Source organism: Mytilus californianus, unplaced genomic scaffold (genome assembly GCF_021869535.1).
Source record: "Mytilus californianus isolate M0D057914Y unplaced genomic scaffold, xbMytCali1.0.p SCAF_4, whole genome shotgun sequence".
NCBI classification, from domain to species: domain Eukaryota; kingdom Metazoa; phylum Mollusca; class Bivalvia; order Mytilida; family Mytilidae; genus Mytilus; species Mytilus californianus.
The window spans coordinates 51497825-51524904 of record NW_026262690.1 but is presented as its reverse complement, the minus strand read 5'-3'; the positions used below and the strand labels follow the sequence as shown (position 1 = coordinate 51524904).

General features: G+C 31.3%; 1 protein-coding gene across 1 annotated transcript in view; it reads left to right on the top strand.

Annotated features, from left to right (window-relative positions):
• Positions 1-23993, top strand: part of LOC127698386 (isoleucine--tRNA ligase, mitochondrial-like) — a 30886-nt gene extending 6893 nt beyond the window's left edge. Inside the window, exons 4-23 of the mRNA XM_052201821.1 lie at positions 33-184; positions 1067-1116; positions 2183-2295; positions 2704-2794; positions 3806-3921; positions 5947-6113; positions 6982-7072; positions 8702-8847; positions 9346-9506; positions 10697-10799; positions 11303-11396; positions 12566-12671; positions 13770-13872; positions 15975-16100; positions 16931-17056; positions 17766-17872; positions 18326-18480; positions 18996-19180; positions 21738-21882; positions 22821-23993. Coding sequence (XP_052057781.1) covers positions 33-184; positions 1067-1116; positions 2183-2295; positions 2704-2794; positions 3806-3921; positions 5947-6113; positions 6982-7072; positions 8702-8847; positions 9346-9506; positions 10697-10799; positions 11303-11396; positions 12566-12671; positions 13770-13872; positions 15975-16100; positions 16931-17056; positions 17766-17872; positions 18326-18480; positions 18996-19180; positions 21738-21882; positions 22821-22966 — 2483 coding nt within the window. The 3' untranslated portion in view covers positions 22967-23993. The remainder of the gene's footprint in view (positions 1-32; positions 185-1066; positions 1117-2182; positions 2296-2703; positions 2795-3805; positions 3922-5946; positions 6114-6981; positions 7073-8701; positions 8848-9345; positions 9507-10696; positions 10800-11302; positions 11397-12565; positions 12672-13769; positions 13873-15974; positions 16101-16930; positions 17057-17765; positions 17873-18325; positions 18481-18995; positions 19181-21737; positions 21883-22820) is intronic.
• Positions 23994-27080: the final 3087 nt, after the last annotated feature.

The following is a 27080-nucleotide window of genomic DNA, read 5'->3' as shown; positions in this document are numbered from 1 at the left end:
ATCTGTTAATATCACAGTTGATACTTTTACAGCTAAAAAGTTTGCCCGTGAAGCCATCACAGTCCAGATGGAAGCATTCAAGAGATGGGGAGTAATGGCTGACTGGGATAAACAGTGTTATTATACATTTGATCCTCAGTATGAAGCAAAACAGATGGAAGTGTTTTACCAGATGTATGAAAAGGTCAGTTACAAATGTTTGCTGTTTATACTATAAATAAAAGTTGTATAACTTGTTAGTAAAAATTGATTTACACCTACTTAAACAGTTTTATTTTTATCCATACAGTCATCAGTGATACACCATCATTTGTAATGACAAAAAGTTAATACAATTAAGATTTTTATTTCCTGAAAGTTAATAAAAACACACTGAGAAAAGGCAGAACTTTGTATGATAAGTTTTCATTGTTAGACACAATGATAAACTGGTAATAAATCACAGTTACTTCTTACTAAATTAGTGGCCGAGTGGTCTAAGTAGTTACTACTGTAATCACTAGCCAGTCAACACTGAAATTGTGAGTTCAAACCCTGCTCGTGCGGGTGCACTTGACTCCAATCTTAATTGACTAGGATTGTCAGTTTTCCTATCGAAAGGTCGGTGGTTTTCTCTGGCCACTCCGGCTTCCTCCACTAATAAAAACTGGCCGCCACGAAATAGCCCAAAAGCGGTGCTTAAAAGTGGCGTTAAAACACAGAAAATCAAATGAAAATCAAATCTTACTAAATTGAATACATAACGTCTCTCATTTTTTGGGTCATTAAAGTGATCTAAATAGATAAAAGACCAAATACACTTATTGAATGCAAATTATATGAAAAAATTTAGAGGTAATTTTCATTGATTCATGCTTCAGAGAAATGCCAACCACACTAGGGACTACATTTATTTCTTTATTTATAAAGTTTCAAGATGCTATTAATCTATTCCACACAACAAGTATACAATACAAGATGTTTCCTCTTCTTTAAAATACATAATTGAATTTATTAAAATAGTACTTTTATTAAGTAAAAGTAATATGCTGGAAACACAATGTAGATTTTGTGGTTATATTTTCAGGGTCTTATTTATCAAGACTTCATGCCTGTTTACTGGTCTCCATCTTCAGGGTAAGACTAATAAAACATTCTTGAATAAGTAGCGTTGCAGTTACAATCAGTCACATAATACATTTACCAATAGAACTTATAATGAAGTCCTCAGGCAATTTACAGGAATGTGTTGACCTCTGCGACCCCATAATGCTATAGAGAGAAAAACTAAAAAACATCAACAGAATTGGAACCCATCAATATAGATACTTTTCAGGAAGATTTGTAAAAAATTGATTTTAAGTCAAAATCTGAATTTGATAGTAAATAAAGTTTATATGTACAACAAAACAGTAACAAAAAATGTATGAAGTTAACTGTGCCATAGGGAGATGTTCTCATAGTTTCCCTACAATTGAATTCATGCCAGTTCTGAGGCATTAGCAGAGGGGTTCAATGATACCCTTAGGAAGTGATCAATGTAAGCTTTAAAGGATCATGACATCTCCAAATGTTAAATGAAAATGCTAAGGGTGAATGGAATTCGCTATCTATTTGCCACATCAGGGAAGTGAAAATCTTGAAGTTGATTGATGTCAATAAGACAGTAAAATATCAAATTGTCCCTTTTCATAGGCAGGTGAAATTTATACCAGCCCTTGTATGTACTTGGTACTTATCTTTTATAATGTAGACACTTGACAGTTATGATAAACATGAAATAGGACTGACCAGCAACAAGATTTTGTTTCTGCATCACTAAGATGTTTTATGAAAAGTATAGGTTCAATGTACTGAAAATAAACCAATCTTTCTATAGATTTAAACGCTTTACTTTACTTAAATATATAGTCCCCACCAGTGGTAATGACTAAGTGATAATAGAAACACTTAAATACTGATTACGGTAGGTGCAACCTTGGGACATAATATTTATTGGAAGTAAGAATTATTAAATAGTCAGAGAGTAACACCTATATAGCCTGACCAAAACTAACGAACCAGTCTTAGATCAACTCTGCTAAATGAACTGGAAATTTACAATGAAATGTACATTTAAATTTTTCTAGTACTACATCATTGGTTGCTGTATGGAAGGTACAATTGTATAATAAGTCACATTTTTTTTGTCGATTTATGACAGGACAGCCTTAGCAGAATCAGAATTGGAATACAATCCAGATCATAAGAGTAAATCTGTATATGTTAGCTTTCCAGTCACTAAATCATCAGAACAACTTGAAAATTTCATTGGCTGTAAGTAATTGATTTGCTGTTTTAGTAAATTGTTTAAAAGTGTTTGATGTATAATGAAGGTGAATGAAACAAGATCTCATCTTTTCTACATGAGAAACAATAAAATATAAGTCCTCAAACCTTCTGACAGGGATCTCACATCTTCAATATGGACTTGCTTATAATGTGTTGATCCTAGAAAATTTCTGACATCTAATTACTTGGTAAATCAGTATCGAATATAATAAGCAATTCAGAAATCAGTCTTTATAAACCAATGTGTGGATAAGTACAGTAACCTTTAAAGTTTCTTTGGTAGAAAACTAATTGCATCAAAACTATATAAAATTTGCACCGATTTATATAAGGAAATATTTTGAATTTTTCAATAAAAATTTTGTTAAAAAAAGCTTTTAATGCTCATATTAGGGGCTGGAAGAGATTTGTATGCTGTAATATGGACAACCACACCATGGACTTTACCAGGAAACAAAGCAATATGTATTGGACCAGAACTCAGGTACCTAATTTTATATTTTGAGAGTGTTTTTTTCTGTTAGGTACGTATACAGTACATGCAAATAAGTAGCTTTTATGTATTGTAAACATGGATTTGTTCATATCAATAACCGTTTTTCTTCCAAAAAATATTTCCTATGGGGATATTTTTGGGCATTTTTCGTGATCGTAAAATAAGTGAAAAATAATCCCTGCAGAACAATTTTCTACAGTTCCTTTCAATCAAAACTCATATTCATAGATTTATTTTGATTTTACATGGAACCATAATTCTCTATTTGGTTTAATTGGTAATGCCTTTTTCTTAGAAAATTATTTCATAGTTCCAAGCTTTTTTTTCTTTCATGTGCCACTTTATTTTTTATCACATATGCAATCAACTACATAAAAATGAGCTAAATTTAATTTATAGAATGGACACATGGTGTTCACAAATTTAATTTATAGAATGGACACATGGTGTTCACAAAAAGATAATGCTCAAAAATAATTTAACCCAGAAACATTCTCATGTGTCTGTCCCAAGTCTTTAGTGACCATCTTTACTTATATGTTACCCAGAAACATTCTCATGTGTCTGTCCCAAGTCTTTAGTGACCATCTTTACTTATATGTTACCCAGAAACATTCGCATGTGTCTGTCCCAAGTCTTTAGTGACCATCTTTACTTATATGTTGATATTTTCTTTGATATTTTGGGAAATTTCATGTTAATGGTAGATTTTTGATAATGTCTGTTAACTTTTCTTCACTACTTATCTCTCCTTTTGGGGATTAAGAACTTATTGTGTAGTCTATTGTCTAATGTTGAAGACTTAGTCTTATATAGTCTGACTATATATCAACTTTTAGATTTCTTTTGTTTTTATTGCCTGATTTGTATATTGTCTTACTGACATATACCCAGTATTTCTTTTATTTATATGTTAAAGGGGCATAATTGGTAAACTAAACATTCTTTATTTGAAATCATTTAAAGAAAACTCATAAAGAATCCACTTTTTGTTTGCAGATATGTTTGTGCAGAAGATCCAGAAAACAGCAATATTTATATTTGTGAAAAATCATTTGTTGATAAATTGTCAGAGTTACTTGGAAAATCCATCAGAGTCCTAAATGATTTTCCTGGTAAGATTGAAATGTCTAAAAATTTGTACTTCATATCATGTATATTGTTGGTATATTATTGAAATAAGTTGACATTATTGTATTAGGCAAATTTTTTAGCCCCTGAATTAAACCTTTTTCGAAGTGGCTGATAGCTATTGAACTTTTTTGGATTACATTGCTACATTCCTTTTTGTCGAGCCTTCGACTTTTGTCGAAAAAGCGAGACATAGCGATCCTACATTCCGTCGGCGTCGGCGTCGTCGTCGTCGTCGTCGGCGGCGTCCACAAATATTCACTCTGTGGTTAAAGTTTTTGAAATTTTAATAACTTTCTTAAACTATCCCGGATTTCTTCCAAACTTGGACAGAAGCTTGTTTATGATCATAAGATAGTATCCAGAAGTAAATTTGGTAAAAAAAAAATTCCATTTTTTCCGTATTTTACATATAAATGGACTTAGTTTTTCTGCCAGTTAACATTACATTCACTCTGTGGTTAAAGTTTTTGAAATTTTAATAACTTTCTTAAACTATCCTGGATTTCTACCAAACTTGGAAAGAAGCTTGTTTATGATCATAAGATAGTATCCATAAGTAAATTTTGTAAAAAAAAAATTCCATTTTTTCCGTATTTTACATATAAATGAACTTAGTTTTTCTGCCAGTTAACATTTCATTCACTCTGTGGTTAAAGTTTTTAAAATTTTAACAACTTTCTTAAACTATCCTGGATTTCTACCAAACTTGGAAAGAAGCTTGTTTATGATCATAAGATAGTATCCAGAAGTAAATTTTGTAAAATAAAAATTCCATTTTTTCCGTATTTTACTTATAAATGGACTTAGTTTTTCTGCCAGTTAACATTACATTCACTCTGTGGTTAAAGTTTTTAAAATTTTAACAACTTTCTTAAACTATCCTGGATTTGTACCAAACTTGGACAGAAGCTTGTTTATGATTAAAAGCTATTATCTTAACATTACATACAGTCTGCAGTTTAAGTTTTTAAAACTTTTATTAGATTCATAAACTATCCTGGATTTTTACCAAACTTGGACAGAAGCTACTTACAATCAAAAGATAGTATAGAGAGGAATATTTTTATTAATTTTTTTCCTCATTTTTGTTGAGCCTGCCATTAACAGCAAAAGTAGGCGAGACACTGGGTTCCGCGGAACCCTTACGAATTTTTTTATTTGAGAAAGCTTTTATAGATAGTTTTCGCTCACCTGGCTCATGGGGGTGTATACTTTTAAAAAAAAAACCTTTGTTGATAAAACAAAAGAGCAAAATTTGACCAAACTTCTTGTGAAAAGGGTTAGTTTAAACAGTATTTATTATTGAAAATTACAGTAACATATTAGTACAATTTTACAAAATAGTCAAATATGGGATTCCAAAACAAGTTTAGAAAAACTTTTATAAATCTGTCCCCTGAAAAAAAATACAATTATATAGCTAACAATATGAGTGCTAGCAGTATATACAGTTAATGGTAACATATAATAAATGTCAATAAATACAAAAATTACAACAACAAAAAAGAATAAAAAAATTAAAAAGGATATCATTGTGATATAAGGAACACAACATATCTAGGCATACCTGGAACACAACATATCTAGGCATGTCTGGAACACAACATATCTAGGCATACCTGGAACATAACATATATAGGCATACCTGGAACATAACATATCTAGGCATACCTGGAACACAACATATCTAGGCATACCTAGAACACAACATATCTAGGCATACCTGGAACACAACATATCTAGGCATACTTGGAACACAACATATCTAGGCATATCTGGAACACAACATATCTAGGCATACTTGGAACACAACATATCTAGGCATACCTGGAACACAACATATCTAGGCATACCTGGAACACAACATATTTAGGCATACCTGGACACAACATATCTAGGCATACCTGGAACACCGTGTCTACTTAATTTAATGCCTGGTTATATGATATATGGTTCAATGAAGTCTTTTCCAGGAATAAATAAGTTGTGTATTTCCCAATATTCAGGTAGTGCCTTTGATGGTGCAAAGTATTCACACCCACTTACTGGTGAAGAGTTACCTTTCTTGGTTGGTAAGCATGTGACTATAGAAAAAGGAACAGGATTGGTTCATACAGCACCTGGTCATGGGCATGATGATTTTGTGATTGCTATCAATAATGGATTAAAAGTGGTAAATAATGAAATTTTAGTGTTCCTTTTTCCTGATCGATTAGTTAATATTAACTTGAGTGGGTCATTTAGATACTAACTTAGATTTGAATTCATGATTTTCTTATACTCACAGAATCCATGTAAAATTGGTATCTCACGTATAACAAGGAATCCTCAGTAGTTAAGAATGTTTGAAAATTCAAAACAAATTCAAAAGGTTTTATGGAACCTGATGTTCAGTGGTTGTCGTTTGTTGATGTGGTTCATAAGTGTTTCTAGTTTCTTGTTTTTATATAGATTAGACCGTTGGTTTTCCTGTTTGAATGATTTTACACTAGTCATTTTTGGGGCCCTTTATAGCTTGCTGTTTGGTGTGAGCCAAGGCTCCGTGTTGAAGGCCGTACTTTGGCCTATAATTGTTTACTTTTTACACATTGTGACTTGGATGGAGAGTTGTCTCATTGGCACTCACACCACATCTTCTTATATCTATTATGGATGGTTTTTATTTGATATATACAGTGCTGTTCAGTTGCATTTTCAATCGCTTATTATTTTTACGAAGAAAACATCTTTTTTTTTGCAAAGAGCATTATCACTCAATTATAAAAAAAATCTCTGCCAATTATAGCATATGAAAGAAATGCACAAAAGCGGCTGTTTCTATGTTATTTTAAGTTTTACAGAGCAGGTTTACTATATGTTCTGATTACAATGACACTGGAAAAAACATTAACAAAATATTGATATATATATTATACATAAACCACTTAAAAGTAAAATGTTTTCCTTTTAAGTATTCATCACAGACACAATTCGGTGCTGATCTTTTCACTAATAGTAATGTTGTAGAAAATGATAAAATTTCTTCTTTTTTTTTTAATTAGACAAGTATGGTAGATGAGAAAGGACAATATGATTGGCATGCTGGTAAAGAACTAGAAGGTAGAACTATTGGTGTGGATGCTGAAGAGAAAGGTAAGTTGTACAGTTAAATCATATGCAGATTAATACTGGTGCTGATGATGGGTAGATCAGTAGCTAATGCAGTTAATATTAGGGAAAAGCAAATATATAAAATTCCAGGTATATTCTAAACATATATGTACAAACGAAGAACTTGATGGGTAAGGAATTGAATTATTTTGCTATAGTATTGTTGTTGCTTATGAAATGAATTTTTGTTCATTTTTGTCTCGCCTTGATAGAGTCAAAAAGCGAGACATAGGTATGCTGTTTCCGGCATCGGCGGCGTCAACAATGTATTAGTTTGTGATTAGGTCTAGTTCATGGTGAACCACTAGTGGTAGGTCAATGATATTTGGTATACAGTTGTATTAGCATTTGCACATCTCATTACCATGGAGATTTTTTGGCCCTGCCCCCTCAGTCAAGGTCTATTGACTTTGAAACTTTGCTTCTTTTACATGTATTAGTTTGTGATTAAGTCTAGTTCATGGTGAACCACTAGTGGTAGGTCAATGATATTTGGTATGCAGTTGTATTAACATTGGCACATCTCATTACCATGGAGATTATTTGGCCACGCCCCCTCATTCATGGTCTATTGACTTTGAAACTTTTGCTTCGTTTTCATGTATTAGTGTGTGATTAGGTCAGTTCAAGGGGGAACCGTTAGTGGTAGGTCAATGATAATTGGTATGCAGTTGTATAAGCATTAGCACATCTCATTTCCATGGAGAATATTTGGCCCCGCCCTCTCAGTCATGGTCTATTGACTTTGAAACTTTTGCTTAGTTTACATGTATTAGTTTGTGATTAGATCAGTTTAAGATGAACCTCTAATGTTAAGTCAATGATATTTGGTATGCAAATGTATTGGCATTTGCAAGTCTCGTTTCCATGGATTATATAACCCCACCTCCTCATCATGGTTCATTGATTTTGAAACTTTTACATAGTTTACAAGTCAATGTTTGTGTTTAGGTTTGTTGAAAGGGAACGACTTATGATAAGTCTATGGTATTTAGTATGCAGTTGTATTACCATTGGCACATCTCATTTCCATGGAGATTGTTTTGCCATGTACCTTCAGTCATGGTTCATTGACTTTGAATATTTGCATAACTTACATGTTAAAGTATTGCTATTTTAATTTCAACATTTGCATTATCAAAAGTGCAAAAAGGCCAGACATATCTCTGTGTTAACAGTTTATTTAAGTGTTTGATAGAATACTGCATAGAATATTTGTTTCAAGCAACAAATAAGTTAATACATGTATTAACATTAAGAATAGATAAATTTAATACCACCCTATAGGCTCCATACCGTTTGTTGAAGAAAAAAAGAGATTACCCAGCTTTTTTTGTTTTCAAGATTTCCACAGTTGACTGTGAAAGGACATTTCATTTTCTTCATTGCCAGTTCAACTATTAGATCATAAATTATGACATTCGTACATTTATACACTATGTACAAAGATACAAATACAAAAAAAAACATGATGGCAGTAAATCAGTGCTCAATTCAGATACGTTGACATTTGATTATAAGTTGGTTTTACAGTGTAAATTGTGTTGGTACAAAAGAACCGCTATTTGCTTTATTTACTTTTCGTTTCAAATGATGGCTTTTTTGTTTCAGTACTAGAACTTCTTGGTAACCATATAATAAAAGTAGAGGATTATGTGCATAAATATCCATATGACTGGAGAACCAAAAAACCTGTGATAATTAGGGCCAGTAAACAATGGTTTGTCAGTACAAACAAACTTAAAACTAAAGCTTTAGTAAGTACGAAGCATTATGTACAGTAACAATGACTATGTTGAAATACACATATAAATATACTTAAATAGACAATTTTTTTATTTGGCATGTTTTCAATGAAGAGATCTGAAACTTTTGATTCAAATTTTTTTTAACAATATCAGATGAACTTGTAAGAGGAGTCTAGCTTTGGTTGATTTATTTGATCTACTAGATATCAATCTTAAATATCAAGTTATTTTATATAGATTTTATTTCTACTGGTCATACTGAAAATATTTATAAAGTTTTATTGATTGGCAAAAATTCTGAAAGAATTAATGTTTTTTCTGTTTCAAAACTTCAAAATTAAGGATTGTTTAAATTTTTTGGTACTATCTGCGACCTCAATGTCAGTTACCATATTTTGTTGACCTCTAGATGTTCATTTTATGTTGCTGTTTATAGTTTTGGTAATTTTTATTAATATTTATCAAATAGCTCTTATTAATTCAGTTCTTCTGTTGTCTATATTGTAGGAATGTTTGAATGAAATCAATGTCTATCCAAAATCATCAGAACATTCCATGCAATCAATGTTAGGATCAAGACCATACTGGTGTATATCTCGACAGAGAGTCTGGGGTCTACCTATACCAGTCTTTTATCATAAACAGACCAAACAACCTCTTGTGAATAGGTAATTTCAAATTACTTATCAACCTTTTCAGGCTACATATAAAGTTACTTTCATACCAATTGAAAAACTTTTGGCAAATTTACAGCCCTTTTTACTGTCAGAGAAAATTTCATCAAAATTGTACTTTTCCAGACTTTTTTGTTATGCCTGCAAATTTGGAGCTGATGTGTATAAAAGTCTGCAGATCTGGGCATTCAGGTCATATTTAACCAAACTGGTTCAATATTATGACAAGTGATAGGGTTAAACATCCCCTAATGCATCTTTGCCTTTGCCTTCACCAATGCTGGAAATTACTGAAATTTGCAGATTTTTTCTATTTAATATTTTGTTATGGCTACATGTATTACTTTATTTGTTTGGAATGAAATGTCTGCTCATATAACCTCTGGTTTTCAGATTAAATGTGTTAATCTGGATGAAATTCAGATCAAAAATTGTGTTAAATAGATGTTAAATCATATTTCTATATGGAACTGTTTTGGTTGACTAAAACTAATGCCATTCAACTCTTGAAGTCACCCAAGGAAAGATAAAGAACCTACAATGTCTAGTATTGAAAAGATATTGTCATGACAAATAAGAATATTTATATATATGGTAAACGGTTGGGAATCTTAGCTGTTTTCAATATACTTTAACAATTCATGGTATGAAGGTATGGAGCATAACCCCCAAACCCCCACATAGACAAATCTATAGTGCACTTAAAAGGCATTGTGATGGTAGTTTAAAATATATTTGGTTAAGGGGTAAGTATCTGAACAGTTGTTGATATAAAAAAAATTACAATATGAGGTGGGGCATGTCCCCCAGGAAAAATTCAATGGTGTTTGAAAGCTCTTGTGACAATTAGAATATATATGGTTGAGGGGTGGGGATATGAACCGTTTTAACGCTATTTAACAATAAATGACATGCAGGGGTGTGGCATATCCCCTGTGACAAAGATATGGTGAACTAAAAAGATCTTATTGAGACAAGTAAGAATATATATGGTTTTGGGTAGGACAAAGAAAATTCAATTATTTGACCTAAGTCCTTATAGGTCAAAGGTTAGAGTTCATTTTCCATGATATGCAACACAGCATCTTGAGATGCTGCACTCATATACCAAATATCTTAAGTATATGCCAAAGGATAAAAAAGTTACTGGTTCCTTATGAAACTTATTACAAATATATTTTCAGAGCAACCATAGATCATTTGAAATCCCTTGTCTTAGAACATGGTAGTGATTGTTGGTGGAAGCTTTCTGAAGAGGAATTACTTCCAACAGATATGTTAACAAAGGTAATTTATTTGCATTTGTTGGCTAGAGATTTTCATGAAATCATAGGATAAGAAAATCTAATAAAATCCTTTATCTGGTGCATCAAACTAACTGATTTAGTTAATGATTCATTTGAGTTTTTGTGTATCCATCTGGGTTGTATTTGGGGTTTTTTCATTTGTTTTACTGGTAATGGGTAAAACAATTACATCAATTAAACATATGATATAATTTGATTTGTGCACATTCTTTCATCCTTATCATGTTTTTGTGCAGAGTTATACCGAATACTGTAAATTCAGAAATTATTGTGAGGTTTTTATTAATGCGACTATGTGAGGATCGCAATAATAAGAACTCATATTCTGATATCTGATACAATTATCAGAAATATCAATAATTGTTCATTCTTCAAAAATCACTATAATAAATGTAGCAATAATTTCTGAATTTATAGAACAATGTATTGAAGTCAGTTACTTTTGTACATATTTCTTTGAATGTTTATTTCATTCTTTATCAGATGGGATTAGGAAAGGCATCAGATTATGTCAAGGGAGAAGATATATTAGACATATGGTTTGACAGTGGAATATCATGGGCTGCTGTTTTATCAGGTACTGAATAATCTTTTTAACAAGTTTGGATCCAGACCTTGAGCCATAAATTTAATGCTTTAATAGTAAACCACACATTTGTAATTTTCACATGGTGAAAACTGACATCAAAAATAAATTCAATGCATAGAAAGAATTGTCCTGTTTTGAATTTCAAGTTTTACCTGTAAGCAGCCAGCCTGTTCCCTCTCCATTTATTTTAACCATTGTCTTAACTTGGCATCCATCTGTTTGCTAGAAATTTTTCTAAAATATTTTTCTCTTATACTCTATGCTCAATGTGGACCAAATTTTGCATCAATCTCCTATCAACATATCAAATGACAATGTCAACAAAAATAGTGGCAGTTATAACAATAAATAGAAATTTTCTTTAACACTCCCATATTCATCCTTGATTGTATTGACAGTAAACTGCGTATTTGGAACCAAAAAAATTTGAATTGCTCTTTTAGGGTTCTCTTGAATTTAAGGATATCGTCTACCTAAAAAGATGACCACTGATGCAATTAAACAATATTCATTTATATTATTACTTATATCTGACAGACTAATATTTTGTAAAAATCTAAAGAATACTATTCACATATGAGTATTTGACAAATAATATCACTTTTTGTTATTAAAAAAATGAACTAATAAGACCTTCTTTTTGGAAAAATATATTTTTAAAATTCAGATAAAAATTGGTCCAACCAATTTGAAATGTACATTCATTCCATTTGAGCTTTGGTGGATAGTTGTCTCATTATCAATAATGCCTCATTTCCTTATTTTTATATGTATACTGTCCTGTGATGTTTCCCTTTGCACTTACATCTGATGATCCCATCAAAAGTCTGCAATGTCAGCTGACATATTTTCCATTGTACCTTCTTGGAAATACTTTGAAAACTCTTCTCTATACCAAACTCATTGAAAAATTGATTAAATTCATCCTAAGTGTGTCTGATTTCATTAAATGATCCCTTCACTCAATGCAATGTTGAGTTTACTGTAAATAGAGTACTTGGGTAAAAAACTAACATTAATTATTGCTCTGCAATTATTTTACCTATTATAAACAAATCATCAATTGTGAATTGACCTTTTACTTATGGACTGCTATTTTGAAGTGACCAGAACAATCTTTCTGAGGCCCTTGACTTGTTATTTAAGTTTCATTGTAGGAGAACAGAAGGCAGATTTATATTTAGAAGGCTTAGATCAGTTTGGTGGATGGTTTCAGTCTTCATTGCTAACCAGTGTAGCCTTAACTGGCACTGCTCCTTACAAGTTTGTAAACTTTATATTATAGAATTGAGAATTGAAACTGGGAATGTGTCAAAGAGACAACAACCCAAAAAATGGGAATGTGTCAAAGAGACAACAACCCAAGAAATGGGAATGTGTCAAAGAGACAACCACCCAACCAAAGAGCAGAAAACAGCCCAAGTCCACCAATGGGTCTTCAACGCAGCGAGAAAATCCCAAACCCAGAGGCAGGCTTCAGCAGGCCCTTAAACAATAATGTATACTATTTCAGGAAAATGTGTGCCACACTAAACTCCAAAACATATAAATGGATCAAGATTAAAAAATGCACAAGACTAACAAAGGCTAGAGGTTCCTGACGTGGGACAGCTGCAGAACTGTGGCTTTTAAAATGTTTTGTGAGATCTCAATCCTTCCCCTATACCTCTAGCCAATGTGGAATATTCACAGTGATACGCACTGTAAAACTCAGTTTAAAAGAAGTCCTAGTTCAATGTTAGAATAGGTAGCAGAAGAAACTAAGCAAAATGACAATGATTATTCTCCATACGATGTCCAATTATGTTTATTCCATATTTCTGGTACTGTTTCAGTGTGAATTTAACCAAGTATTGTTTTTTTTTGTATAAAATAAAGGTAAAAAAAATCTTGTTTTTAATTATCACATGATACTTTGAGTTTACTCCAGTATTTATTATTTTAGCTTGACAAATTTGTAGCAGAAAAAGAAATTTGAATAGTTTTGGCTAATATGATATAGCTCATTTATAATAAGAGCTGCGTCGGATAGAAATTGACCTTATGCAAATGAATATCAATACATCTGTTAATCTATTTAGGGTTGAAGATATCTCTACGGAAAGTTTTTAACTGTTTGAAAATTGCGCTGTTATAAGAACTCCTACAAAATAGACCAAAATTCCTCTTTTATTTCGTATTTGATTGTTCCAAATCAATCAAAGTCTTATATATGTACATGTATACATACACTTGCATAAGGTCGATTTCTATCCGACGCAGCTCATAAGTTGAAAGCTTACCTGCTAAATAAGAAAAAAAAAACATTCCTGTTAAATATGCAATATTGTTTTTTGAATATTGATAGTTGTTGCATTTTAGGTCTCTTCTTGTACATGGTTTTGCTGTAGATGAGGAAGGAAAGAAAATGTCCAAATCAGTAGGAAATGTAATAGATCCTGAAATAGTTATAAATGGAGGAAAGGTAAACCTTAACAGGGGGGTTGTGATTGAAAATTCTTTTGTATATGGTTGTCAAAGATTACCAAAAAGCACAGATTACCCTAAAAAGGACACCTTAACACAAGAAAATTATGCACTTGAAGAAAGTATTAAAAAAAATCTGTACCTTGTAACAACATATAATTGAATAACTAAGACCTGTAACTACTGTAAGCATATTTATAATAAATATATCTGAAAAAAGGTATTCATGTTGACTCATTGAATTTTGATATAACAAATGAGAAATTGAATGAGCTAATAGTTTTTTGTCTTACCTGCAAAACATAGGCATATAGATCTGGCAGAAGCAGCAATGGAATAAACTATTTTTATAAAGCTTTTCAGAAGTTGGAAAACTTGGATACTTCTTATCTTGTATACAGATTCCTTATGTTCTGAAGTTTCTGTCTTGCATATGTCCACTGTCCTGGGCCTCATTTTCATGGTTCAGGAACTGCTTAAAAAAACTGTAAAGTTTTTTTATCCTGTGATTTTCTCACATATCATGAGAAAAATAGATCAACTATATTTGGAACATTAAATTATTGCTAGGTCTACTTGTTTGTCTGATGGGACTGACCTGACTTTGAACTTTGAAATGTCATTGATAAGTGATAAACTTTAAGATTTTGAGGTTAAATCAATTTCTTCAGATACTATAAGCATTAGGTCAACTATAAATGTATGGACTTACTGTAAAGTGATCATGTCTGTCTGGCCGGGTTCATTTGACATTGACCTCATTTTCATGGTTCACCCGTCAATGTTTAGCTTTTGTGTTTCTCTCAAATGCTTTAAGCAAACTACGTATTTTATGTTTGTCCCGCTGGGTTTATCTTACCCTGACCACATTTACAATGTTCATTGGTCAATGTTAAGTTTTCTTGGTTAGGTTCGTTCTCAGCTACTATAACAATAGGTCAACTTTTTTGATGTATGGAAATATTATAAGGTGAACATGTCTGTCTGTAAGGGTTCATTTGACCTTGACTTTATTTTCATGGTTCATAGCGCAATGTTAAGTGTTCATGGTTAGGGCTGTTTCTTATATACAAATTTGTGTATGGAATAATTGTAAGGTGTACATGTCCATATAGTAGGGTTCATCTGACATAAACTTGATTTTAATGGTGAACTTAAGTTTTTGTGTTTAGGTTAGTTTCACAGATACGGTAAGCAATAGATCAAGAATAATTGGTGTATTTAGTATTCATGGTGTACATTGTCTGTCTGGCAGGATTTTTCATAGCATGACCTGATGAGAATGTTATGTTTATGTGGTACCTGCAGTAAAAAATTTATCTGAAAGGCTATCAACATAAAATTCATCATGATCATTAAAACAGGTGAAACATTAAATTTAGCTTGTCCACCCCTGGTTCCATTATGACATGTACGTATGATAAGCAGAATAATCAGTCATATACTTTCAATCTTCAGGCTTCTTTAATATGTTTCGCCTGTTTTAGTAAAAAAACAAGGAGATGTGGTATAATTGCCAATGAGACAACTACCCACCAGAGTTCAAATGAAGTGGATGTAATTAGCTTCCAACAATGAGCAAATCCAATAGCATATAAATGTCTATAAACGGCCTCTATATGACAAAAGTTGAAACAATTCAAACAAAATAACAGCCTAATTTATAACAATACAGTTTACAATTTAGTGTATGTATAATGTAAATTAATGAATCAATATTTATATAATTTTTAAACTTGTCTGGTAATGCTTGTAAACAAAATTCCAACCCAAATTTAGGCATATGTATTCATTGATGCAGTATTTGTTCATTTTCTTTGGCATGAATACATCTATTCCTTTTTTGTAAATAAAGGTTAAATATGCAAAATTAAACCAAAATCATTTTGGATACCAAATGGAAATGACATATACATGTCTTACTTATTTTCTAAAGGTATATATTAAGTATGAATAATTTTTGGTTTTTTTTGGTTAAATTTAATTGAAATGAAGAAGACAATATCAAAACACTAAGAAAAGAAAGTTAAAGGATAATTTAGTAGTTTTGTAAATTTTTATAAGTTTTAAAATCTACTTCTGTATTATTATGTTTTTCAGAATAAATCTAAGGAGCCATCTTATGGGGCAGATGTTTTAAGACTATGGTCAGCAGAGTGTAATTTACAATCAAATGTTATGATTGGTCCAACCATATTGGAAAAGTGCAATGAAGAAATGTATAAGGTATAAGATTTGTATGTATGGGAATATCAATAATGACATTTTTATATGACCGCAAAATTTTTGCTGCGGTATAATGGTATGGTGATGTCGTCGTCATTGTCTAAATACATTGGTTTCCAGACAATAACTTGAGTATAAGTGTATGAATCTCTATGAAATTGTATCACAAAAGGAAGTTTGTGAGTAATTTTGGGGGTTATTGTCCTAAATGTTTAGGAATTAGGGGCCAAAAACAAGCATTTTTCTTGTGTCAGGACAATAACTTGTGTATAAATGTATGGATCTCTATGAAATTGTACCATAAGTTCCACCCTGCAGAGCATTTTATTGTTAATGATGCACTAATTTACCAAAAAAAAAGTACCGTTTATTGCCAGGATTTGTTTCTCATGAATCTAACATTAAAAAAAAATTTGCCAAACATTTTGATATGACTCAATATTTCAACGAAGTTAATAAACTTGAGGCATAGCATGTAAAATATCAGTGTGACAAACTTGCACACAAAACAAAATGGTTTCATTTATTGATATTGATAGCAGAATGTGGTGCCTTAACAGACTGAAAAGCTTTTGGAAAGGTTGCATGGAAGGCACATTGTATTATTGTATGTGAATGCCAGTAGGTGGATTGCTCTGGCAAGGTGATTAAGGGTTCTTCTTTCTGCAATCAAATACACTTTTTAACCCAGAAACTTCCCTTTTTTGTATATCTTTAAGTAGACATTTAGATAAACAAGCTTTAAAAAAAGCTGTAAACAGTCATGTTATGGAGACCAAAACTTCTCAATTCAAGTAACAAAAGAATTTCTTGTGTTTTTTTTATCACAGATAAGAAAAGTTCTGCGGTATTTGCTAGGTAATGTTAATGATTTTGACAACTTGTCTTTATCAATGCATCAGCTGTGGCCTCAAGACAGATACATGTTACATCTGCTTCATCAGTTTGGAAAACAGGTAAAAGTCAAGGAAAATGTAATTATTTAAAGATTATTATAATTTGAAGGTAGTTCAGCACTGTTCAACTGTGCAGCTATAGGATCCTAGTCTTTATACAGTACTTAGTTTATTAGTTGTTATCATGTTTTAAAGTGATGTTTATATATATGAGAATTTATCACTCTTTTCTTGGAAGTAAAATTATATGCAAAACCTTATTTTGTTTCTATAGACATTGTTTACAAAAACTTTTAAAGTACAGAATTATCAATGAATCAAAGAATCTATGATTTGATCTGGGAATGCACCTTTTCCTGAAATGTACTCAGCTTTTATTCTATTTTGTGAAATGTGAAGCAGAAATTGGTACTTCATAATCAATGAAACTTAAACATCCTAATAATGTAAAATGTTTAAAAATTGCCTCAATTGTCACTCTAAAGTTGTATGACTTTACCTTTAAAAAGGGGGTGGTGATAATATCACCTTTTGTATGAAAACTTCATAATAATTTCATAGAATTGTATGAAACACATTACTACCTGAACCAAGAAAAGTAACCCCCATTTGATTATTTTCTGACATTTTGTTTTGGAGATATTTGACTTTAATCGTAAATGTTTGATCTTTCACCACAATCAAAACATTACAAAATGTATTTAGTTTAGTTTCATATAATCACCATACTATTATGTTTCTAGAATATGATGTACATTTTTATTTTTAGGTGTCTGGACATTATGATGAGTATAGATATGGTAAAGTTATGCAAACTGTGGAAAAGTTTATCAATATTGAAGTTTCTAATTTTTATTGTAGTATTATCAAAGACAGGTTAGTATATGATAATAGATATTTATTTTATATTTTTTTAATAACATCCCAATTTAAGTCAATTGAATCCAAAATGTTAGCACCTTCACAAACTCAACTCTAATAGTATCTCAGCAATTTAGAATTTCTATCTTTGTTATGATACTATAACTATCATAGTTGAGTCATTTTGAATAAATGATAAATGGAACAACTTTCAGGTCGCATATGCTGGTGATACATACATTGTCATTGGGTTTGATAACTGTCAGTTGAGTCATGATATTGAATTTATTAGATATTTAACTACTTTGGTAAAGACTATTATTGTATGTGTTCATAACTGTTTTTACATTTGGAATGACATTCTAACATGACGAAAAAACAGATATTTATCACTTCAAAAAAATTATTAATGTTTTTAGTGCTCTTTTTCTTCCATAGCCATGTATTGTACAATTTATACTGTTTCAGGTTATATTGTTCTGATAAAGAATCTCTGAGACGTCAGTCTAGTCAGTTTGTGCAGTATCACATTATCAATGTTGTCATGAGAGCCCTAGCACCAATATTACCTCATTTTGCTGAAGAGTTATATCAATATTATCCAAATTTAGAGCAACATAAAGGTTAGCATGAAGTTGGAGTATTACTATTAGATGCCCTGTCCCAAAATAACAAGAGTTTCACTTTGTTGATTTACTTCTGTCTGCGCATCTGCCAGTTAATTAAGTTTATTGTCGAAGACCTTTTCTCAGAAATCAATTTTAGTATATGCATTTATATTTAACAAATTCAGCAACATTTGGGTCATTTGACCTCTAGTTCAATATGTAGTCACTGCAACTACTAGCAATCAATTCCATTTCTCAAGAAATCAAATATATTTCATCACAATAATTCTATACATATTACTTAATAGCTCTGCAACAATTAAGTCACCATGACATACATTGCTGTTAAAGTGATTACTATTGGTCAGAGAAACCAATGGGATAATGTATAATTTTTTCGTTACTAAAACCTCATGTATAAAGCAGCACTGTTTATAATGTTACTTGGACAAACCATAGCATGCAATATGACAGAATGTGTATTTGATAGAGTAAAAATATATAGTAACATTTTGTTTTGTTTATTACAGATGACAGTATTTTTAAAGGTGGTTGGTGTGACTTAGATCCTAACTGGTATGACAAATCATCAGCCAACCTTATCAAGCCTGTGTTAGATATCAAAGACCACTTAAATAGTGTCATTGTTTCTGAAAACCCTGTAGAGTTTGATGTTATAATTTATGCTAGCCATCTTTTATATGAAGTTTTAACAGTAAGTTACAAAAATTTGATGTCATGGCATCTCTATGTTAATATCGAAAAATCAAGTCATTAGATAGGTTCAATGGCCATTGAATATTGTTGTACCTTTGTCTGTTATTTTGTAATTCTGATATACCACAATTTTGTAGGCATATTTTTATTATGTCCATAGATATTGAGCTGGAGAACTTACATAGATACTGAACTCATACCTGTCAACTAACACCATTAAGACGTGAACTACATTATTTTAACCTCTTACCCCAAATGCAAGATCACAGTCTTGTAAAAAGCCCCAAAACAAGATTTTGTAAAATATTACCTAAATTTGTTATTTTTTAATGTTTTGTACTCTTCCCAAGGGAGACAATTGTTAGCATTGATAATTAACCATCAAAAGCAGTTTTGAATGAGATCATGCTGTCTCCTGATTAATGGCAACATTGTAAACCATCAAATGTCGAAAACTAGTGTTAAATACAAAGTTGTTTTTACCCGATCTTGTATGTTACAATTATGAAAATCATGATCATGGTGGATGAATTATCCATACCTGCCAACTTTTGAAAATGCAAATGGGGGTTTTTGTGCGAGACACCATTTTTAAGGGTCAAAGTTGTTCGCGGCATTTTTTCGTGTGTGCTGATTTGGCTCAAGAAATAGTGGAATACTTTTATTTTTGGAAGATGAGGTTATAACCCTTCTTTTTTAATTTTATGAATGTTGTACTGTTTTTATTGTGATAAACACCAGTAAGATTTCTTGTTATGTTTATCTGATACATTGTAAAGAAAAAAAAAAATCATTTTTATAATTTAATAACAAAAAGGCAACAGTATATAATATAGTCTATATTATAGATCAATATCAACAGGTGTAATGTCAAATATACAAAAGGTACTATTAAAAGGTGCGTGGAATGACTTCTGGTGAAGAGCAGTACTAGCATGTTTGGAGACGTCATTGAGGCCACCGTGGTCAACTTTAAAGTTTCTGTTGCAAACTTTACAAAAGGCATGTGACAACCATAAACGTTGATTTTGACAACCAGCCACTGAACTTTACATCGGTCTCCCATTTCTCCAAGTATTTGCACGAAGCAACACGCTTTTTCTTCTTAAGCGGCGAAAGAACCATTTTGCAAGTGATAACTTGCCCTTCATGATCACGATTTTTATGATTCTAACACCCAAGCCAAGAAAAACAACTTCGATTCTTTGATTGTTGACAATGCCGACATTAATCAACTGATGAATGCGTGATCACCGACTTTTGATTGGATAAAATTAGGTGATCACGATTTGTCTCCCTTGGGAAAAGTTCAAAATCGGGAACAAAAATTTTTTTCGTGTAAATTTTCATAAAATCATGTTTTTGGGCTATTTTTAAGATCACGATCGTGTAATCAGGACAAAGGGTCAAAATCGTGTAGAACACGCCTAAATCGTGAAAGTCGGCAGGTATGATTATCACTTGCAAAATGTTTATTATGCTGTCTAAAATGAAGTAATGTATTGCTTAAAGTTGGTATCTAACATTGGAGACTGATATAGATGTTTAATTCAGTGACTGGTTGACAAAATCAGTGCAAAGGATATGACGTTCCTTCTGTCATAGAGAATCAGAAAGGACTGGATGACATTTCAAAGCAGTTCTGTTCTTCATTAAGAATCCTTCCAGTTTCAGAACAATTTAAAGCCTGTCAGTGACTTCTACTGACAAAGATTGTGAACATATATTCCCAATGGAAAAGAAGATACAGATAGACACTAATTCAACCTTAATTTATCTCCTTACTATGAAAAACAACAACACCAACAGGTGATACAGCTTCTTTCCCCCAAACCAACTCAAGACAGCAGAGCATGGTTGTTACAGCAAATTAAGGAATGTTCATTTGACATTTCAGTGTTACTGATCCTTATATTGTTGTCATTTTTATCCCATAGCTTACATGTTAAAGTTTGTGATTAGATTAGTTTAAGGCAAATGTTGATATTTTGTATGCAGTTGTATAAGCATTGTCAAATCTCATTTTCTTAGAGATTACAGATTATTGTCCTGTCAGTTATAGTTAATCAACATTGATAACAAAAACATACAAAAAATGCCACAAAAATTTTTACCCTTAAAAAATGTTGTCACACACACACAATCCCAAAGGCGTTTTTTTTTAAGTTGGCAGTATGTGAACTTAATTTATTTGTGCTTTGGTGTTTTGACCTTCATAAGAAATGGTAATTGTCAAAATTACAGAAAGCCAAAGGAGTATGTCATAATTTTGAGGAAAAAATTAAAGCAGAACTGTTTGCTAGAGTCCGGAAGAACCTTAGTTTTTAAATATATTGTTGTCAGAAAACCACTGCAAAAGACCCATTTTCCATGCAGTTGCACTAAGGTTTATAAAATCTTTGGTAACAACCTTTTTATTGCACTGGCCATAAATCATTTTAGGTTTCATAAAAATATATAACATTTTTCTTGGTTTTGAATGTTTCCATTATTTGAATAGTTACAGATGTAGCATTTTGTTTAAATTGTCAAGAATTTGGAAATATGTTTTATAGAATTTCCAAATGGAAGAGACTTCCTGTTCATCGCCATTGACTGAAATAATGCAGACATCTTATACTGTGATAACTAAAAAGCCATTACCCACAATTCCAGAGGATGTTTCAGCAGAAGATGGAGTATGTAATGTTTATGTACAAGGTATGCTATTAAAATTACAAATATATTGTATGTTTCACTGATGAATACCTGTGATTTCTAACATTTTTTGATTATAATTCATTTGTCTTTGAAACATCTTGAACAATAATAACTGATTTATTTTCCTCTTTCAATTTGCCTCATTATTAAATATAAGTACCTTTGCAACTTTTTTTCCAAAATATTGCTCCAAAGGAATTGGTTATAAATACATTTATATACATAGGTTTATCAGTGGCAGTAAGTTATTTAACTTGATATGTAAACAAATACATTGGAACATGTTCAAATTTGTCAATTTTAGGGTACCACATGAGGTTTTCATTAAAGTGTTCAATAATATTATATTGGTCAAAGTGATGTTATTTGATATGCAAATAGGGAGCTTACAGGCAATACATAGATTGACATTATCGCACTTGTTATAATGTTTATTTAGACACAGGTATTTAATGAACTTACTCCCATTGAAGAAATATCACATAATAGAATATACTTATTCTAGAGACCTAAAATACAATATTTTTTATTTAAGCAGCAAAAATTCTGGAATTAACTGCCAAGTTAACTATATACAATAAAAAAGCTTGCAACATTAAAAAAACCTCATGGCAATATTATGGCCTGGTTACCTACAGTTTATGAAAGTGGCTTTTGTGACACAATTTAACAGCTCTGCAGTTAATCTTCCATTGAGAAAGAATGCAAGACAAAACATCTAGGAATATGAGCTTATGAATTAAGATAAAACTAGAATGTAGTTGATTCAAATGAAGTACACATATTTTTTAATCAAATGACATAAAATGATAAAGCTAAGTCCATAATATACATGAAATACAGTAATAAAACATACAACAACAAAAATACAAAGCAACACAATAATGTAGTAAAATGGTAAATTGATATTATATTACATTTTGTCCTCTTTATTGTAGAAGATATAAAACAACCAGAACAGTATATGTTAATTATATCAGCAGCAACACAGAATATGTGTGAACGTTGTAGAAGATATACCTCAGATTCAGCTAAAACACCATGTGAAAGATGCCTTAATGTCATGGCAGGGGATTGGAAATGAACAAGTGTTTATAAATGACTATATTACACTTGTCATTGCTTAAAGTGGGACGAAATTCAATTGTGTATACATAAATGACGGATTAGTGTGTTCAAATACCTAAGAGCTCTTTTTTGCTACACATATCATCATTGCTAGTTGAACATTTTGTGTTTGTCAATGGCTGTTTGGTATGTTATGATTGACAAATATTGTTTTGAAACATTAAGATAGGGTTGATGAAGTAAAATATACATCTTCTTGTTTGTTGTATGGGGCAATCTCTCGCACCTGATTGAGTTTTCCCTGGGCACCTTACATGACCAATAAATTTTGAGTTGAACAAACCCTTATAGAATTTTAAAAGTGTCTAATAAGTCAATTTAATGGCTGGATATTGATTGAATGTTTTAACTGATGATATATATATATATTGTGTACTTTATTATGTCAATCAATATGTGACACTATAATAAAATAAATTTATCTTATCTATACACAACTTTTCAATGTTATGTTTGAACAAAAATACCAATGTTGCATAGAAATACATACATTCAACATTTTATTCTACTTATCAGATAAGCTCACAAATGCATTTAATTTCAGGGCCAATACCAAAGTTATACCCATTTCATTTATAAAGATGTAGGGGAAAGTATTACATCATCATATAAAGTATAAAACTCTGCTGGTATTATAATTTTGACTTTAAAAATTATGTACAAAAATAGCTGACAATAATTACACTAATTTCCTAAAACATCCTAATTTCAAAGAACTGAATGCTGTTTTTGCATAAACTAGAAATTTGTGTTGAATTAGAGGCCTGAAAAAAACAAAGACTCTTTTAGTTTTAACAGTATTATCGACTGTGTCGATAATTTCCATATTGTTAGATCTGTTCTGAATTTATATGATATGTGCCATCAGGAATTAAAACTATTTACAAAAAATGTATTATTGTGAATGATTTACAATATATATATAATATATTTGTACTAGTGGTTTGTGCTAAGATTTCAGAAAAAATAAAAAATAATTTTAACTGTGGTTATCATTTCAAATATGGCCTACACAATGAAATATAGGTACCATTATGTTATATTGCTTTAACAAATGAACCATGTACAATGATTATATGTATTTGAACAAAAACAGATACAATAAATTCAGAAATTTTTGTGATGTTTTTCTTATTGCAAAAATTGCGACACGACAGGTTTCACAAAATCAAAAAACCTGCATTATGAATTTGATGCCATTATTTGTATGCAACCTTTCCTGAAATCGCATTTCTGTCCATTTTTCAACAATGGAAAGAAATTTCTGAATTTACAGTAGTCTTGTTTTTTGCATTCATGGAATTACTGTACATGTATACTACTCCCATATTTCATTGAAATTCATAATCATTCCTTTGATGCAATATGTTGTTTAAATGTTGAAGCCCCCCTTTAGGACTTAAAGTTTATGATAAGGTGACATAGATGAGACATATCTCAGTGTCAATAAATGTTTTAAGTTTATAATTTGGTAAAACAGGTCAGACACATCTCTGTGTCAAAAGTTTCTGTGATTCAAAAAGTATATAATTTCAAGTTATACTTACCGATATGTTAAAACATTTTGTTATTATACATAAACTATATTGTTGAACTTTTCTTGTCAGGACATGACTGATAGTCTGCAATTGCAGAAAATATTGAGGTTTAAAAATAACCTCAAAAGTTGTAATAAATGGTCTAGATCACAAATATGAAATTAATGTAAAATTATTAATTTCAAGAACAGACTTCAACTTAAATTTGCATCTTTTTGACCTTTTACAAAACATTTTTCCCAGGAAATGTTTTACAAAGGAAAAGAATCTTCATATGTCATCAACCTCCACACAAATGGTAATGTTTGTTCCGAATAGCTTTTACAGTATTGAAATTTAGGTTCAAACAAAAAGCATGTACTATAGAAAATAATACCTAGGAAAATCTGCATCATAATCTGTATCAAAACTAAAGTTCAATATCAGGCAGAGGCCTGAAGGTTAGTGTTGATATGAATAAAGGTTTGGAACAGAATGTGATACAGATTTAACAACCATATTTTCAATTTATCATATATGAAAAAACATGATATTTCAAGAATAATTTCAACTAGAGGCCCCCAAGAGCCAGAATCACTCACTTGGTTGTAATTTGTTCATTTACAAAAATCAGAACCAAAATGATGATTTGTACGTACCTGTGGCAAGAGTTTTACTGGCATTTGGAAGAAGACTAAGGGATGACCATATTTCTACACCCCAGTCAATTCATTTGGTATAACAAAAAACCCTGAATCAATAATTTACCAGTTATACATAGATTTTGTTGTTGAAATCTAAAACGTCACTGCAGACACTGGCATAGCAAATAAGTTGGGAAATATGCACAACATAAATAGGGACTGAAGGAACATCCCCATCCAAAAAAGGAAAATTACCAATAGGAAACAAAATAATAATTTCCTGTTAATTTTTGTTTTGTTTTGTTTTTCCCATATGAAACTCAAATAATCAAATCTAGTAAAGGACAAATATTGTTGTTTGTATTTGATTTACTGAAAGTAGTTTACTTTGGTAAATTTCTTCTGAGAATTCTTGATTAATTTTAAGCAAAATTATCATCAAGTTGAAGGTAAAAGTTATTACATGTATATGTTTCTATTAAATGTAAATTAGGCAAATCTTTACTGAGTTTGCCCATTGAACTGCACTTCCTAACAAAACCGGAACAAGTCTGTTATTAATGGAGTGCAAAAAGTGGCCATTGAAATCCAATAAATTGTTGATACACTTTATTGCAGAAATGTACATAGGCTTTGTGAAGTAAACTGACAGCTTTAGCCACCTCATCACAGTTCCAGTAAGTGTGTATAACTTATTTGCCCCCTTTTTTTTTTACCTTAAACAGAAGGACATTCATAGAAACATATCTTGAAAGATAAATTTGAATCAGAAGAAGGTATTTTGAATATCAGGCCAGTTTCTCCTTTTTATTTTGGCCCTTTGGCACGATCCTGGACAATATAGGACGAAAACAACAACAAAGTTTTTTTTATTTCATTGCATCTATTCTTAAAAAAGGTTGGTTGACTGTTCGTGTTTAACACCTTTTATTCAGCACTGTTGGCTATATTGTGGCAGTCAGTTTTTATTGGTGTGGGACAGAGTGCCCAGAGAGAACCACCAACCTTTAGCAGGAAAACTGACAATCCTTGTCATTTGAGATTGAAGTCTAACGCACCTGTTAGTGAGGGGTTTCTCACAACCTCAGTGTTGATAGGCTAGTGATACAGTAGATGAACTACTTGGACCACTCAGCCAAGGCCCCTTCTTGAAAAGAAAAGCAAAAGGTAATTTTCCCATAGGGTTTACATGTAAACTTTGAATTTCCACAAAAATAATCACTTGTTAAGAACCTTCACAGGAACATATCTGTCAAGTTTGGTTTTATTAGTTCAGCTGTTTCTAATTTTAGCGAAGCAGAAAATAGAAACGCTCATTGTGGTAATGTTTGTTTGTCGTGTTATCACAAAAGAAAGACTAACGGATGGAGAACTGACCCCAACTGTTGGCAAAAGCCCAAAGTGTATGCAACACAGAATATGTGATAAAGGGTAAAAAATATATGTTATAATATTGTTTGGTTATCAGAAATTCAAAACAGGCATGGATTCTGAAACATGTCTTCAATGTTTTACCCTGTTAATCTGTGAGACATTGATTTTTTTCAGTAGTTTATAATATTTTTTTACAATGACTATACAATCAGGTATATCTAGTATGAATAAGAATGTAAGTCAAGACACCAAAATAACATTTTCTAAACAACCAATTCCTTTAGCTATGGTTCTTTCCTCATAAATGCTAATCTTGCTTTTTTTGCCTCTGAAAAAGTTAAAAATTATGTTCAAATAGTTTGCTGGAATCTTTGGCGCAAACGATACAATGTTACAGTAGTAATATATATGCACAGTGAGTACTAGGACTACATGATGAAGGAGGTCTTTTACTAGCATTTGAAGACCTCCAAAATTGTATTGTTCTTTAGATAATTAGTTCCTCTCTGGTATTTTTATACACACATTTGAAGAG